Genomic DNA, 15,919 nt, shown 5'->3' with positions numbered 1-15,919 from the left:
AGGGCTACGGTGCGAGTGGATGGTGAGCTGAGTGAGTTCTTTGATCTCAATGTGGGACTGAAACAGGGGTGTGTAATGTCTCCATGGCTGTTTAATATATATATGGATGGGGTTGTAAAGGAGGTACAAGGTAGGGCAGTGGATGTGGGGGTGGCCCTAATGAATGAGGGTGAGATTTGGAAGCTTCCGGTGTTGCTGTTTGCTGATGATACAGTATTGTTGAGTGAAGATGAATGGGAGTTGCAAGGTTTGGTGAATGAATTTGGGACAGTGTGTAGGAGGAGGAAGCTGAAAGTTAATGTAAACAAAAGTAAAGTTATGGTGTTTGAGAGGAATGAAGTCACAGAGTGTGCAGTGAGGTTGGATGGTGAGGATATGGAGAATGTGAGTGCATTCAAGTACTTGGGTAGTGTGATGAGTAAGGATGGAACTTTGGGGGATGAAGTACGTGAAAGGGTACAGCAGGGAAGAAAGGTTGTTGGTACACTGAAAGCAGTGATGAGAAATAGGGAGGTGAGTATGGAAGTTAAGAAGTCACTGCATGATGGTATTGTGATCCCTACCCTGACGTATGGAAGCGAGGCGTGGACATTGCAAGAGGGGAACAAGTCAAGAGTGAGAGCAGTGGAAATGAGTTACTTGAGAGGAGCATGTGGAGTGACGTGGAGGGACAGGTTGACGAATGAAGAAGTGAAGGAACGTTGTGGGGTAGATGTGGATGTGGTTGAAAAGATTAGGAGAAATACACTGAGGTGGTTTGGACATGTGGAGAGAATGGAGAATGAAAGACTGACTAAGAGGGTGTATGTAGGTGAGGTGGAGGGAGGGAGAGGGAGGGGTAGACCGAGGATGAGGCGGAGGGATGGAGTTGAGAGGTATATGAGGGGGGGGGTTGGGGGGAGGGGAGTCAAATGGTGGGTGACAGAGTGACTTGGAGGCGTTTTGTCTGTGGCCACCCTTTGCGGGATTAGGGCGTCGGGCTATAGATAGATAGATAGACTTAAGTCTTTGCACTCACAATTCTAATTTCTTAACACTACGCACTTTTTTCAGTGCACAACACTGTAAATTCCCGTGTGGTCTAGTGGCGAGTTCTTGCTGTTTATTCACCATCAGAGTCTGAGAGTAGCTGATGCAGGTGGCCTAGGGGTGCATCGCTGGGTCATGGTGATGTGGTACCCACTGCAGACGACTCTGAAGAGAGGCGCAAACTCACGTCAAGTGGTGACTCCACAGTGCCTGATGTGTTGGGCTGTGGCTCGGAGGATGAGGGCCTGTCTTGGGGAGGCAATGGTGTGGAGCCAGGGCTGGGCATGGGGGTCACAGGTCTGAAAAAGCTGTCAATGGTTGATTGACGTAAGGAATGACGAGTTTGGTGATTAATGATGCGCTGCCTGAAAGCGCGCACTTCCTCCACAAGTCCCAAGGGTCCCATCTCCCTGTCGCAGTCCGGGTGTTCCAGGTAGCCGAGAATGAACTCTACGTGTACCCGGAGTGCGCTCAGCTTAGGGATGGCTGGAGTAGTGTCACACTGAGAGGAGTCCGCATCATCATCGCCGTCCTCGTCGGAATCTTCAAGCTGGGTACTGACACCTGCAACTGAAGATGCGAACTTAATATCAGACATGGTCTGATACCCAGGATCGCCCTTGTCTTCATCCAACCACTCACGCACTGTCACAAGTCGGCTCGTGACATTAAATTTAGTGGGAAACCACGAACTCTAGTAGATTCCCAGTGTTTATTGTTCAGTTAACCGCTCACCCGGCCGGAAGTGTTTTTAAGGCAATTTTTCAATATCATAATTGATCATCTTTTTGCAAGACATTGGCGCTTCCGCTGAGCGATTTGTGGGCGTGTTTCGCTCATTCTAGCCGTAGGTAATGCGGCCACAACACTTCCCTCTTTCCCATGATTTAGTCAGTCAAGATTTGTATGCCACGGAAGCAGGTAGTGTGTGGCAGTGTCCTTCCTCAACGACACCTAGTTCCCACCGCCACCGTATTCCCACTTAGCTGTGATTGGCAAGAGACAGCGAGTGCAGTGTCCTTCCAGTAACGACGCCCAGTCATCCGCTGTGTCCACTTTTCTGATCAGTATTTCTTTTCATTTTCTTAGGCTTAAGAGTTAGCTTTTGAGTGAGCGAGTGAGTGCGATCTCTTTATTTTGAATTCGTCTTGAGACTCATGTAACGTTAATTTATTTTATTGTAATCAGTAAATTAACGGTTCTTTTTCTTTGAGCTTAATGTAATGTAAACTCGTGTTTCATTTCTCCATTGAGCTTATTTCACTTATAGCTCCTAGCCTGCATAAACACTTTGCTATTCATAACTGGTATTTAGGCCAGTCCTTTTGTATTAAGCTTAGAATCCATTGTGCCATCTAGGAGTTAATGGATCAGCAAGAACCTGATATCATTAATAGTATTAGTTATTGATTGTCAAGGGTGAAGTCATTTTCTCCAGAGGCTAACAGTACTAACAACAGCAATTGTGAGGAATTAGTCTCTGATGTGTACTGTTGACAAAGTTTATAAATTCTCGTTCTTAGAGAAACGGCGAAGCAAGCCAGCATAAAGTATTCATTGCTTGATTTTTAGCAAGACAATTCATTGTCCCTGCTTCAGTATTACTGAACATTATCCTTTAATATTGTATGTATAATCTTAAAAACCCCGTGACAATTGGTGACCTCATTCCAGGATATTAACTCCTAGCTCTTAAGCTATTCACGAGATAATACTCATTTGTTCATACTTAGGTATTTATTATTAAAGTCTATAGGCACTACCTTACGGGTGAGTATTGATTCATTTTTATTAATTTACATAACAGTTTTTACAGTCAGTTGTTTGTTTAATTTTCTTTCTTTATCAGTTTAATTAGATAAAACTGGTCACCACTAACCTGTGCCTATTTTCTTTATTCTCGATTATTGACATCTTTCTCTGAAAAATCGCAGTCAGTACTGAGCCGCTAGTTAATTAGTTTGAGTTAGCATCATGTCCACCAGCGTCTATGTACAGGAAGCCAAAGATATGGGTCTTACAGACCCAACTGAAATTAAGAATTATGTTCTCTCTCGGCTTAGTCACGAGCAGCAACGCGAGAGTGATGCTCGTGAAGAGCGTAGAATCCAACGCGAACACGAGTGAGAACAGCGCGAACTTGAGTTAGAACAACGCGAGAGAGAACGTCAACATGAGTTAGAACAACGTGAGAGAACGTGAATACGAGCGTGAACAACGAGAACATAAACGTGCTGAGCGAGAAGCACACGAAAAACATGAATTTGAAATGTTGAAGCTCAAGCGAGATTCCTTGGCTTCAGACACATCTGGTGCAGCTGGCCCAAGCTCCACGAGCGTTCTCCCTGCACATATTATGGCGACCCCACACATCAAGCTTCCCCCATACAAAGATTGCGAGTGAATCGAGCCATACATAGCTCGTTTTGAAGACATGGCTCAACTGTACCAGCTGGATGATGCAGCTAAGCGGCTTCAGTTTCTTAGCCTGTTTGAGGGCCCTGCCCTCGATATTCTCCACAGAATTCGTGGAGACAATCTCACGTATGAGATGATGAAGGCTGCACTCGTCAAAGCGTACGGTCTCACAGTTGACGATGCCAAGAGTCAGTTCATGAGGGCGCGTTTACAGGAAAAAGAGACTGCCGTTCAGTTTCTTGACCGGCTTACTGCTTACCTAGATGAGTGGCTGGAGAAAGATGAAACTCCTTCCACGCGTGAGGGGATAATTGACCTTATGCTGCGCACGCAGCTAGAAAAGTCGTGGCCTACTGAACTTATGGCTGAGCTTAAGATCTGTCAGGTAAGAGATGCCAGCCAAATGGTGAAGAAGGCTGACGTATTTTTCACTGCATACTGGTATCAAACTCGCAAGCAGCATACCTGGAACAGGAAAGCTGATAAATCTGGGAAACTGTCTCAGACTGAACCCCAGCAACAAGGCCGTTTTCAGAATAATGGCCAAGGTCCAAAACCGCAGTGGAAGGGCCAGGGACAAAACACTCAGAAACCTGAGTGGAAGAGGTACAACAAGTACCCTAGCGAGCAGCAGTATCAGCCACGCAACCAACCGTCGGGACTGACCTTTTCAGCACCAGCTCCAGTGTATCAGAGGCAGGATGCAAATGTAGCCCTTATGCCAAAACAAGCATACAGTGGTGCCAACCCCACCAGTACGGGTACTCCCCCACAGTTCTCTAGTCCCAAAGTGACAGTGAACCCCCCTCCACAGATGACCAATGCTCCATCTCCCCAGGCAGTGAGTACGACCCCTCAAGTATGTAATTCTCAGGGCACAATGTTTTCCGCATCATTTATTCAGCAGCCTAATCAGTGGCTAGGTGCTTCCTCCACAGGCCCTCCCACAGGTGACAGTGCCTTCTTTGTTCAGCCAGGGTTTGTGGGAGGCATTCCTGTGAAGGTCCTGAGAGATAATGGATCCTCAGGTTACTCTGTCAGGCAGAGTCTAGTTTGGCCTGAACAGTACACAGGTTGACAGATCCATGCTAACCTTATTGATGGATCAGTGAGCTTATTCCCTGAGGCACGTATCCAGGTGGCATCTCCATTTTACACTGGTATGACACTCGCAGTTGTCATACCAGAACCTTTATTTGACCTAATCATAGGCAATATTCCTGGTGCCAAGGATAGTTGCACCGAAGATGACGCTACTCAGACTTCGGCTGCAGAAACATGAGCCATGACTGAGGCTCCGGATTGTGTCACCACAGTGACCATTGAATCGCCGCAAGATCTAATGTGTAGCCAAATTGTTGTTCAAGAACAACATTCTGACCCGACACTTGCTGCCGTGCGAAAGAAACAAAAGGGTAGAATGATAAAGTATTCACGGGGAGGTCAAGCCAAGTTCCTTCGCAAACAAGGACGGCTGTACCGTGAGTCACGAACACCCGAGGGCAAGGTTTGACTGCAGTTTGTCGTTCCCACCAAGTACCGCCAAGCAGTGTTAGAATGGGGTCATTGTTCAGCCTCAGGAGGTCACATGGGCAAAAGGAAGACCCAGGGCCGTATCTGAGCTGACTTTTTCTGGCCAGGGATGGGACGAGACATAGATAGTTTTGTGCGTTCCTGCAACGTGTGTCCAAGTACCACTAATCAGGGACATGTCCTTCCTGTGCTGTTTGAACCCACATCTGCGTAGACCTGACGTCTCACCTGTTGGCCCCATAGGACACAGTATGTCCAGGGCCTGTACGTATCTCTGAAGCAGTTGAAAGAGAGGGCAGTGGTAATGTGGGTGTAGACCTGAGCACCGTAAGTTAAGGGGGAAGTTTGAGAACTCTGCGAGACAGTCCGAGGCTGTGTATGAAACCTTGTGGAACGTCTCGAGCTGTGGGCCTCTCTGAGGATTCCTGGAGAATGCACATCCACATGAGTGTTCACACCCACGGTGGGTTAAAATGTGACCTGCCCGAGATTGCGTAGGGATTCTCAGCATCCTGTTATTAGTTGTAAGCGTAGAGTTAGGTTAACTAGTAAACTGCCCGTTCTAAGAGATTTGAGTAATTCAAGAACTGGCATGTTTCCTGGTTAATAATGTTAGGTTAACTAGTAAACTGCTTTTTCTAAGAGATTTGAGGAATTCAAGAACTAGCACGTTTCCTAGTTAATAAGCATTAACCAGTAAACTGTAAGGGTTCTGAGCAATTTGTGAATTCAAGAATTACGTTTCCTGGTTAATAATGACATAAGTACTGATTGCTAGGCAGAGAGAGAGAAATGACATTTTTGATGCTCCACCTTGATTCCTTTTGCAGGTGCAGCTGGTGGGTGCAGCATTGCCGTGCAGATCAGCTGGTCGTCCCTGTCGCATGCTGCCGCCCCTTCTCTTCTGCCTCGTCGTCATTATTTACTAAATTTGTATTACATGATTTTACACGTAGGTACAGTTACACCGCAACTGTCACACCTACACCGTGTATTACATACTTTACGCTACATAACAATTAGTTGTTAAAGTAAATGTAGCGAACTTTTCGCTCAGTTTGACCTGAGTACAGGATTTTTCACTGTCGTCACGGAGTTTTTCCCTCAAGCTTGCTTCTATTAACGTAAATACAAGGTTTTTTTTCGCTCACTGGCGACTGTGACTTTCTCCTGTAGCAGGATAGTACACACACACCACAGTGTGAATCTTGTGTGCTTGAGTAGGATTTATATGTATGTATATTGAAATTTTTTCCTAAGAAAAAATTTCAACTTTCGATGGGGCATAATGTCTCGAGTCGGCTCATGACATTAAATTTAGTGGGAAACCACGAACTCTAGTAGATTCCCAGTGTTTATTGTTCAGTTAACCGCTCACCCGGCCGGTAGTGTTTTTAAGGCAATTTTTCAATGTCATAAATGATCGTCTTTGTGCAAGACATTGGCGCTTCCACTGAGCGATTTGTTGTGGGCGTGTTTTGCTCATTCTAGCCGTTGGTAATGTGGCCACAACACTTCCCTCTTTCCCACGATTTAGTCAGTCAAGATTTGTACGCCGCGGAAGCAGGTAGTGTGTGGCAGTGTCCTTCCTCAACGACACCTAGTTCCCACCGCCGCCGTATTCCCACTTACCTGTGATTGGCGAGAGACAGCGAGTGCAGTTTCCTTCCAGTAACGACGCCCAGTCATCCACTTTGTCCACTTTTCTGATCAGTATTTCTTTTCATTTTCCTAGGCTTAAGAGTTAGCTTTTGAGTGAGCGAGTGAGTGCGATTTCTTTATTTTGAATTCGTCTTGAGACTCATGTAATGTTAATTTATTTGATTGTAATCAATAAATTAATGGTTCTTTTTCTTTGACCTTAATGTAATGTAAACTCGTGTTTCATTTCTCCATTGAGCTTATTTCACTTTTAGCTCTTAGCTTGCATAAACGCTTTGCTATTCATAACTGGTATTTAGGCCAGTCCTTTTGCATTACGCTTAGAATCCGTTGTGCCATCTAGGAGTTAATGGATCAGCAAGAACCTGATATCATTAATAGTATTAGTTATTGATTGTCAAGGGTGAAGTCATTTTCTCCAGAGGCTAACAGTACTAACAACAGCAATTGTGAGGAATTAGTCTCTGATGTGTACTGTTGACAAAGTTTATAAATTCTCGTTCTTAGAGAATCGGCGAAGCAAGCCAGCATAAAGTAATCATTGCTTGATTTTTAGCAAGACAATTCATTGTCCCTGTTATCATTATTGATAATTATCCTTTAATATTGCATATTCTTAAAAACCCCGTGACACGCACTTCGTCCACACCAACATCGTCACCATTCGCATGTATACGTGCTTGGAAGTCATCCATGTCAAAACCTAGGAAATCGTGCTCCACATCCGTTCCGAGAAGCAGACGAGACCAACCATTTTCTAGAGTCTTGACAGGGACTTCCTTCCATGCACTGGCCCAGTTGTAAATGGCAGACTTGATGTTGTAGCGATGAAGGTTTTCCAAAGTCCGCTGGCCTCGCGTGTCCCGTCCCTCCCTGCGATTGTTCTCGTCCTCAAGAACAACCATCCAGGAACTTCCGTCGATACAGCCTCTTTGTTACCACGATCACTCCTTGGTCCATTGGTTGGATGGGAGCAGTCGTATTAGGTGCCAGAAACATGCACCTAATGCGCCCATTCTCAGCCACCAAGTCCTTGTCGCACCGGTGAGCAGGTGCATTGTCGAGGAGAAGGAGGGCCTTTACCTGGTCGTGCGGGATTCCCAGTGTCATCGTCTGGTAATGGATGACCTCCTTGACGAAATGGCGGTGGAACCAGTCTTCGAAGATCTGGGCAGTGAACCATGCCTTCAAAGAATGGTACCAAACGACAGGAAGGACATCCATCACCCCACGAAGACACCGAGGCTGCTTTGCACGGCCAACAATAACAGGCTTAAGCCGGTGCATGCCGTTAGCATTGGCACAACACAAAGCAGATATCTGTTGCTTGGAGAGCTTGCGGCCAGGTACACGCTTCTCCGTCTCCTCGGCTAGAGTGTTCGTTGGCAAAGAGCGATAGAATAAACCAGTTTCGTCAGCGTTGTAGATTTGACTGAGAGTGAGGCCCTCCCTGTCGATCAAGCGCTTCACATTTTGCTGAAACTACTCTACTCCATCCTCGTTGGCGTCCAACACTTCACCATGGGCCTTACGGTTGGTAAGGCCATGTCGTAACTTGAACGCGAAGAGCCAACCCTTGGATGCCTTGAAGTCTGGGGCATCTTGAAACCTTGGGAACTTCTCAGCAGCAGCCTTCAGCTCCGTGCCATGCACCAGCACACCAGCAGCCCGTTGCTGTCGATACCAAATCAACGTGGAGCAGTCGACTTCAGCATACCGGGGAGTAAACATCATCTTCCTCTCCACGTTGCGTTTGCTTTTCGACGAGAAGTCAGCCGTGTACGGCATGAGTTTGTCTCGGGATCTCTTGATATCAAACAAAGTAGATTAGGCCAGGTTGAATTCATGGAGGATGCGTGAGGTTGAGCATCCCGCGTCCACCTTATCCAATATCTCCCTCTTCTTCTCCAGAGTCAAAACCACTCTCTTCCTCTTCTCTAGTGGTGGGGCCATCATCACACACACTAACAAGAGGCAGGAGACCAGCAGCAGAGCCTGCAGCAGGTAAGGCACCACCACAAAAGCGAGCACGTGGGCGGCCATGATGATGAGCGTGCACTCACAACAAGAGACGGGCTGTAAGTGGGGAGGATGCAAGGGCACTCAACCGGACGGCGGCGAAACTACGCACCAAAACACTGCTGGTCCGTGCCGCGTGCACTGAGTTCAAATTACGGGAGTGGAAAAGTCGGATTTTTTTTTTTTTTTTTTTTTTAAATCCCAGGACCAAAATGTCCAGTAAGTGGGGATGTCCGATAAGTGGGCGTCTGGATAGTACGGGGATTACTGTACACACAATCCACCCAACCGTCTCTCTTCTGTAGCACGTCAATCGCTCTTGAGTAAAAGCTCAACAAGTTGGAAAAACATGACCTTCCACTTCTGAATTCAAACTGACTTTCAGTCATAATATTCATCTCATCCAGATATTTTATCCATCTATCTGTCAGGATTCTCTTGCACAAATTTTGCCACCATGCTGGTTAGGGACACAGGCCTATAATTCAGGGGTTCTTACCTGTTTCCTCCCTTATAAATTGGTACCACATTTGCCCTTTTCCATTCTTGAGGCACTTTCCCCTCTTCCAGAGAACAGACGGTTAAACTGTGAATCTTATCAGCCAGTTGTTCTCTGCATTCCTTTAGAGATTCCATCTGGTCCTGGGGCTTTCCTTACATCTTGAGTTTCCAGTAATTTATACACTTCCTGTACTTCCGCTTTTATATCTTGTATCACTACATTTCTAGTTACTCCCTCCCCTTCCAAAAACTCCCTTTCATTAGTGAAAACCGATTGGAAACATTTGTTCATTATTTCAGCTTACATTGACGCATCTTTATAGACCTCTCCTTCTGCTTTCAGTTTGGTGATTCCTTCATTTTGTTTCAGTTTGCCATTGACAAATCTGTAAAACAGTTTGAGTTCATCCTTACATTTGTCTGTTATACCTTTTTCAAAATTCCTTTCTTCCTTTCTACATATTCTTGTGTATTCATTTCAAGTGCTTTTATATTCTTTGTTCTGTTGTTACCTCTCTTTCTCCAGTTGTTCCACGCCATGTCTCTCTCTTTTTTTTGCTATCATACACCTTCTATTAACCCAATCTTTTTCCCTGTTTTCTTTTGCCCTTACTGTTGGTACAAATTTTTCCACTCCCAAATTATAGAGGTCTAGAAAGATATCGCACTTCCTCTGTATCTCTCTTGTTTCTCTGAATTTTCTCCAATCCGCATTTTCGACAAATTTTCTCAATCCCGTGTGTGTGTGTGTGTGTGTGTGTGTATGTATGTGTATGTTCTTACCTAATTGTATCTTTACAGGAATGAGTCAAGCTCGTACTGCCCTGTGTTTTAAACCATATTTATCGTACATATCCTTAAATTTGTGAATTGTTTTGGCATACACTATTTCATTCGGTAGTGCATTCCACTGATCAATTGCTCTGTTTGGGAAACTGAATTTCCTCACATCTTTATCACCTCTCTTCTTATGCAGTTTTTTGCAGTGTCCTCTTGCTGATGCATCCCCATAGGTTAAGTAATCATATATGTCTATTTTCTCCTTCCCTGATATGCATTTATATAGGATTTTCAAGTCACCTCTTTTCCTTCTCTCCTGTAGTCCTGGTAGATTCGGTTTATTTAGTCTTTCTTCGTAGCTTAGATCCCATAAGCTTGGTACCCATCTTGTAGTGGCCCTTTGAACTTTTTCAATCTTGTCTATGTATTTTTTGAGATGAGGACTCCAGACTACTGATGCATACTCCAGGGTTGGTCTGATGAATGATGTTATTATCCTTCTTAGCATGTCTTCATTTATGTATGTGAATGCTATTCTCATATTTGCAAGCAGTGTATACATGTTCCATACCTTCTCACTGATGTGGTCAGCCGGAGATAGTCTGTTATTGATAATCAAACCTAGGTCCTACTCTCTTTCTGATGTGTGTAGGGTTTCATTTCCTAATGTATAATCCCAATCAGGTCTTTTTCCACTTTTACCAAACTTGATTGCATGCCATGTATTACTCCACTAAGGATTTCAGGGGCAGTGTCCAACTGTTTTCTTTAAATAACGTCTCAACAAAGCGTCGGACAAGGATTTAACTTTGGCAGTGCATGTTTGAGACCCCGACCTAATTTGTAAAATTATGCTTTTGTATCAAATGTGTATGATTATGGCATTTATAAGAGTAAATGTAGGGTAAACTTAGGTAAAATCGTCAGAGGCATGTAGCGAGGCTAGCTTCGGTCACGATACAAGCCCCGCCCACAATTCGGAACGTGGCGTCGGTGTGATGTAGTAGTAATCACCGACGCAAGTGGCAGTTCTGTCTTTATGTAAGCTGCTTCAGATTCAATGCCTCAGGGTTACTCATATTTCTGAGCTGCGGCTGATTTTTAGAGTGACTGTACATCCCTCCAGACTCGCCATCGCTGAAGTTTCGGTTTGGTAACGTCTTGCCTGTCGGCGGCCGCCACATCACCTCGCCCAGCGGTGCCGGCTTAGGCAGTGATTACTACTCTTCAGAAGTGAATAAGTCATATTGACGTCACAATATGTGTAGGAGGGCGATGCATATACTATGTACTAATAGGGAGTCTGGAGGGATGTACAGTCACTCTAAAAATCAGCCGCAGCTCAGAAATATGAGTAACCCTGAGGCATTGAATCTGAAGCAGCTTACATAAAGACAGAACTGCCACTTGCGTCGGTGATTACTACTGCGTCACACCGACGTCACGTTCCGAATTGTGGGCGGGGCTTGTATCGTGACCGAAGCTAGCCTCGCTACATGCCTCTGACGATTTTACCTAAGTTTACCCTACATTTACTCTTATAAATGCCTTAATCATACACATTTGGTACAAAAGCATAATTTTACAAATTAGGTCGGGGTCTCAAACATGCACTGCCAAAATTAAATCCTTGTCCGACGCTTTGTTGAGACGTTATTTAAAAAAAACAGTTGGACACTGCCCCTGAAATCCTTAGTAGTCACTTCTTTCCATGATGAGTAATTTCCCCTTAGTACTGTTCTCATTTCTCTTTTTATGAGAAAATCTTGCATCCAGCAATACAGTTTGCCTCGAATTCCTCCTTGATGTACAGTTTCCATAGAAGTCTTTGGTGTGGTACTGTGTCAAATGCTTTCTTGAAATCTAAATAGATACTGTCCACCCATCCTTCTCTTTCCTGTATTGTGTCTGTTACTCTGTCATAGTAGCTCAACAGATTAGTAATACATGATTTTTCCTTTTTGAAACCAAACTGTCTTTCTGTTATCATATTGTGTTCTTCTAGATGATTTACCCAAGCTTTTCTAACACCTTTGCTTACAACACTGGTCAGTGATACTGGTCGGTAGTTTAGTAGATTTTGTCTATTCCCTTTCTTGAATAAGGGGACAATGTTTGCTTTCTTCCAAATATCAAGTAGTTTACCTTGACTCAAGGATTTCTTGAAAATGAAAAACAGTGGTTTACTTAATTCCTTTGCACATTCTCGTAGCACCCAACTTAAAATTTCGTCAGGACCATTTGCTTTTCCTCAGTCTAATTTACTTAACTCCTCCTGTATTACTTTTTCTGATGTTTGTATATCTGGTAGTATGTGTGGGCATGCATGTTCCAGATAGTCCCTCTCAAAATTTTTTTCTTCTGTAAAAACTGATTGGAAAAATTCTTATTTAGTGCTTCACAAATATCCTTCTCTTGTGTATAGGTGATTCCCTCGTCCGTAATGGATTGTATTTTATCTTTTACTTTGGTTTTGCTTCTGATGTAGCTGTAAAATAGCTTTGGTTGATCACTACTTTTATTTATGAGATCCTCCTCAAACTGTTTTTGGGCTTCCCTCCTTATTCTTGTATAATCGTTTCTTGCCTGTTTGTAATTATTATATCCCCTTTCACGGTTGTGTCTTCTGTATCTATTCCACAACAAATCTCTTTTTTCTTTTGATTTTTTACATTCTGTATTGAACCATTTCTTTATTTTCTTTTCTGCTTCTTTGTGCTGTGGGATGTACTTCTGGACTCCTATTTCATAAAATTCACAGAATTTTTTATATAGAGCATTTAAATCTTGTCCTCTAAGCTCATTTTCCCAATCAGTTTTTAAGACGTACTGTACTTCTTTAGGTCATGATAATTTCCCTTTTTATAGTTTGGCCTCTTTTTGTAACTTTCATTGCTGTTAACTATGTCATATGCTATCCTGAAGTTGCAATTTAGTACTGCATGGTCGCTTTTGCCAAATGGAGGGTGATATATTAAACTGTCAGTATCATTTTCTTGCCTAGTAAATATGAGATCTAGCATTGAGGGCACATCGAGTCCTCTTTTTCTGGTGGTTTCCCTCACATTTTGTGTTAGGAAAACCTCTTGCATGAGATCCAGGAGCCTTTGGTCCCAACAGCTTTCTTAGCTTATTATATCTAGAGTATTCCAATTTATATTTGTATTAATATCTCCAGTTAGTATAATTCCTTTTTATTTCTCTTCCATTTTATGTAGTAATGCTCTTAAACTCTGAACTGTACTCTGCCAGGTCCTCATATTTGTCTCTTTCCCATGTGTTTGACTTGGGTGGCATGTACAAATTGGCTACAATTACTTTCCCTTCAGATGTATTGATCTCTACTGCAATCAGTTCTACTTGTGAGGGTATATCTAGTTCTATTTCTTTGACTTTTAGATTTTTCTTAGTTAATATTATAATTCCTCCTCCTTTTTTTAAGTTCCTATCTCTTCTACCTATATTATATTCCTCTAAGTTTTGTATGTCATTTGATATCCTTGGTGTTAATTTTGTTTCAGTTTGGCATATTATATGTAGTTAATTTTCTTGACATAATCATTCATCTCTAATAATTTTGTTACCATTCCATCCACATTTGAGTACATCAACTTAATCATCTTGTTTATATACTTGTCATGACATGGTTCTACTACCTCCCTCCTTTTTATTCCCTCCTGTTTATGTACCACTTTCGTACCTGCAATCCAGTTACTTTGTAAAAAAATGTATTCTTTTCCTCTTCAATCCAATTACTTTGTAAAAAAAATGTATTCTTCTCTTCTGATCTTCCCTCATTTTTTTTTTTTTTTTTTTCAGTAATTCCAGTTCCTCTTGTGTTAGGCATCTTTTTATCCATACATTTTTGAACTCCTCTTTTTCCATAAGATTCTTTGCATTTTTAGTATCTCCTCCACGTTGTTTATATTCTGGAAGGTTACCTTTAGGGGTCTTGACTTGCTTCTCTCGTATTTCCTAACCTTTTGTGTTCCTTTATGTCTTTACTACAGATTTCCTCTGATACTTCTTTCAATAAGCTCATTACATTTGCCAACTCCTTTTTGTCTCTTGAGATCTTGTTTTTTACTTCTTCCTCTTCTATTCCAGTGATTACTATAGATTTGTTGATATCTACTGAATCTCTGACTAACTTTGGATTGTTTTGGATTATTCTTTTCACTTCCTTTTTGATGCTTTTTTCTTCCACCCTTTTTTCTAAGTCTTTCTTTACTTTCACCATTTCCGCATACGTGGTTTCCACATCATTTTTGTAGCTTTGCACAGCTTCATTCACCTGTGTTATCTTCTCCTCAGTATCACTGCTCTGGTCTGTCAGACTGCTTACTTGCCTAATTGTCTCTGTATCATTTTTTAACTCTTCCATAATACTCTTGTGGTTGACTACTGTACTTGCCATTTCACTCATTTTCCTCCTAAGTGTACTCACTTCCACTGTTAGTTCATCTATGGTTGTGTCTTTCTTGTTGACCTCCCTTCCTAGCTTTTCTGTTTCTTCCTTTTGCAAGTGCATCTGCTTCTTAATTTCATCAATCTCATTCTGAAAAGCCACCTCCAGTCTGTGTACATTCTCCACCAGTTTATTGTGAGTCTCCATTTCAACCAGTTCTTGGTAGAAATCATCATCCTGCTTTCTACCTTTATCCCTTCTCTTTTCCAAATTTGCTTTACTAAAGTATGTGGCCATTTTGTAGTACTAAAAGCACATAGAGTATTTACATTCCATGGGGCAGTTGTAGTCTAAACAAACAATCAGCTGATTGAGCACATTCTTTTGCTACTTTGTTCTCTTCTGTTTGAACAAGACTTGCTTAAACTTCTTACTTTTTTTTTTTAATAATAGAAAACCATTTAGTCTAACCTGGTACAGAGCTTGACTCATATAAAGATACTAATTTAGGTAATGCCACTGGCCAAGCTGGCCCAGTATGAAGCGTTGTTGGCCTGCATCTGCACTCCTTGGTGCCTCCTCGGTGTGTGTGTGTGTGTGTGTGTGTGTGTGTGTGTGTGTGTGTGTGTGTGTGTGTGTGTGTGTGTGTGTGTATGTATGTATGTATGTAAGTGTGTGTGTGTGTGTGTGTGTGTGTGTGTGTGTGTGTGTGTGTGTACCCTTGTCTCTTGCTATTTTCTCCCAACCTTTTGTCACTTTTTATTACTTTTCTTTCCATGCAGGTGGCTCTACATGAGTGAGGGGCCAAAAAGAGCCCTATAAACCAGGAAACCATTTACAAAATTGGTGGTAACCATACTAGATATCCAAATACAGGATGCTGTTGATCGTACTATAGTGTCCCTGTTTGCAACAGATTATAGTTGCCTGATGTATGTAATAGAGTACCGTATAAATAAACCCATCAAATTTACGCGATGAAATGATGAAATGAAAAAATAAATGTGCTAAATTTCATTATTACCCCTTTTTCTGTTATTTTTCATCATTCTTATTTCAGGAGCTGCGAAGCCAGGGAGAGAGAGGCCTGGCTATGTACCGTACTCACCTGGGACTGATCATCACTCGCACATCCCGGTCTACACTGGTCTTTTCCTTCACACAGGTAAACAGTTGTTTCAAGAATAATTGGAACTGATAATCAGAAGGGAGTACAGTTGGCATTGTTAAACACACCATCATCACAAGTATCATCTGTGATATCTTGCTCCCTCTGGAATTTTTTTTTTTTTGCAGGGGATGACCACTTTCTTCTTCCTTGATTCTCTAATTCATTCAGCCATTCCCCTTTCTCTTCCTTCTCTTTCACTGTCGTATTGTTCCACTTCTTTCTGCTTCATGTGATATGCAGCCTTTTTCCAACATTTCCAAAGATATTCAACCACCCATGGGTCTGTTCATCAACCATCGTAATCCTCTTGTTCACAGATTTATAGATGCAAGGTTTTAGATACAGTACTTGAAATCCATTCCCAAATAATTCAGTCAGCAAAATTCTCAACTTCACAT

At 42.7% G+C, this 15,919-nt stretch overlaps 1 protein-coding gene across 1 annotated transcript in view; it reads left to right on the top strand.

Moving 5' to 3' along the window:
- Window positions 1-15,919, top strand: part of LOC145400929 (uncharacterized) — a 260,302-nt gene that overhangs the window by 172,514 nt on the left and 71,869 nt on the right. The window contains exon 5 of the mRNA XM_080273292.1: window positions 15,411-15,515. Coding sequence (XP_080129418.1) covers window positions 15,411-15,515 — 105 coding nt within the window. The remainder of the gene's footprint in view (window positions 1-15,410; window positions 15,516-15,919) is intronic.

Source organism: Coenobita brevimanus, chromosome 54 (genome assembly GCF_032717465.1).
Source record: "Coenobita brevimanus isolate Jiangsu-jjx chromosome 54, ASM3271746v2, whole genome shotgun sequence".
NCBI classification, from domain to species: Eukaryota; Metazoa; Arthropoda; class Malacostraca; order Decapoda; family Coenobitidae; genus Coenobita; species Coenobita brevimanus.
Note: the sequence above shows the minus strand (reverse complement) of the source record. Positions and strands in the feature narration are given on the sequence as shown.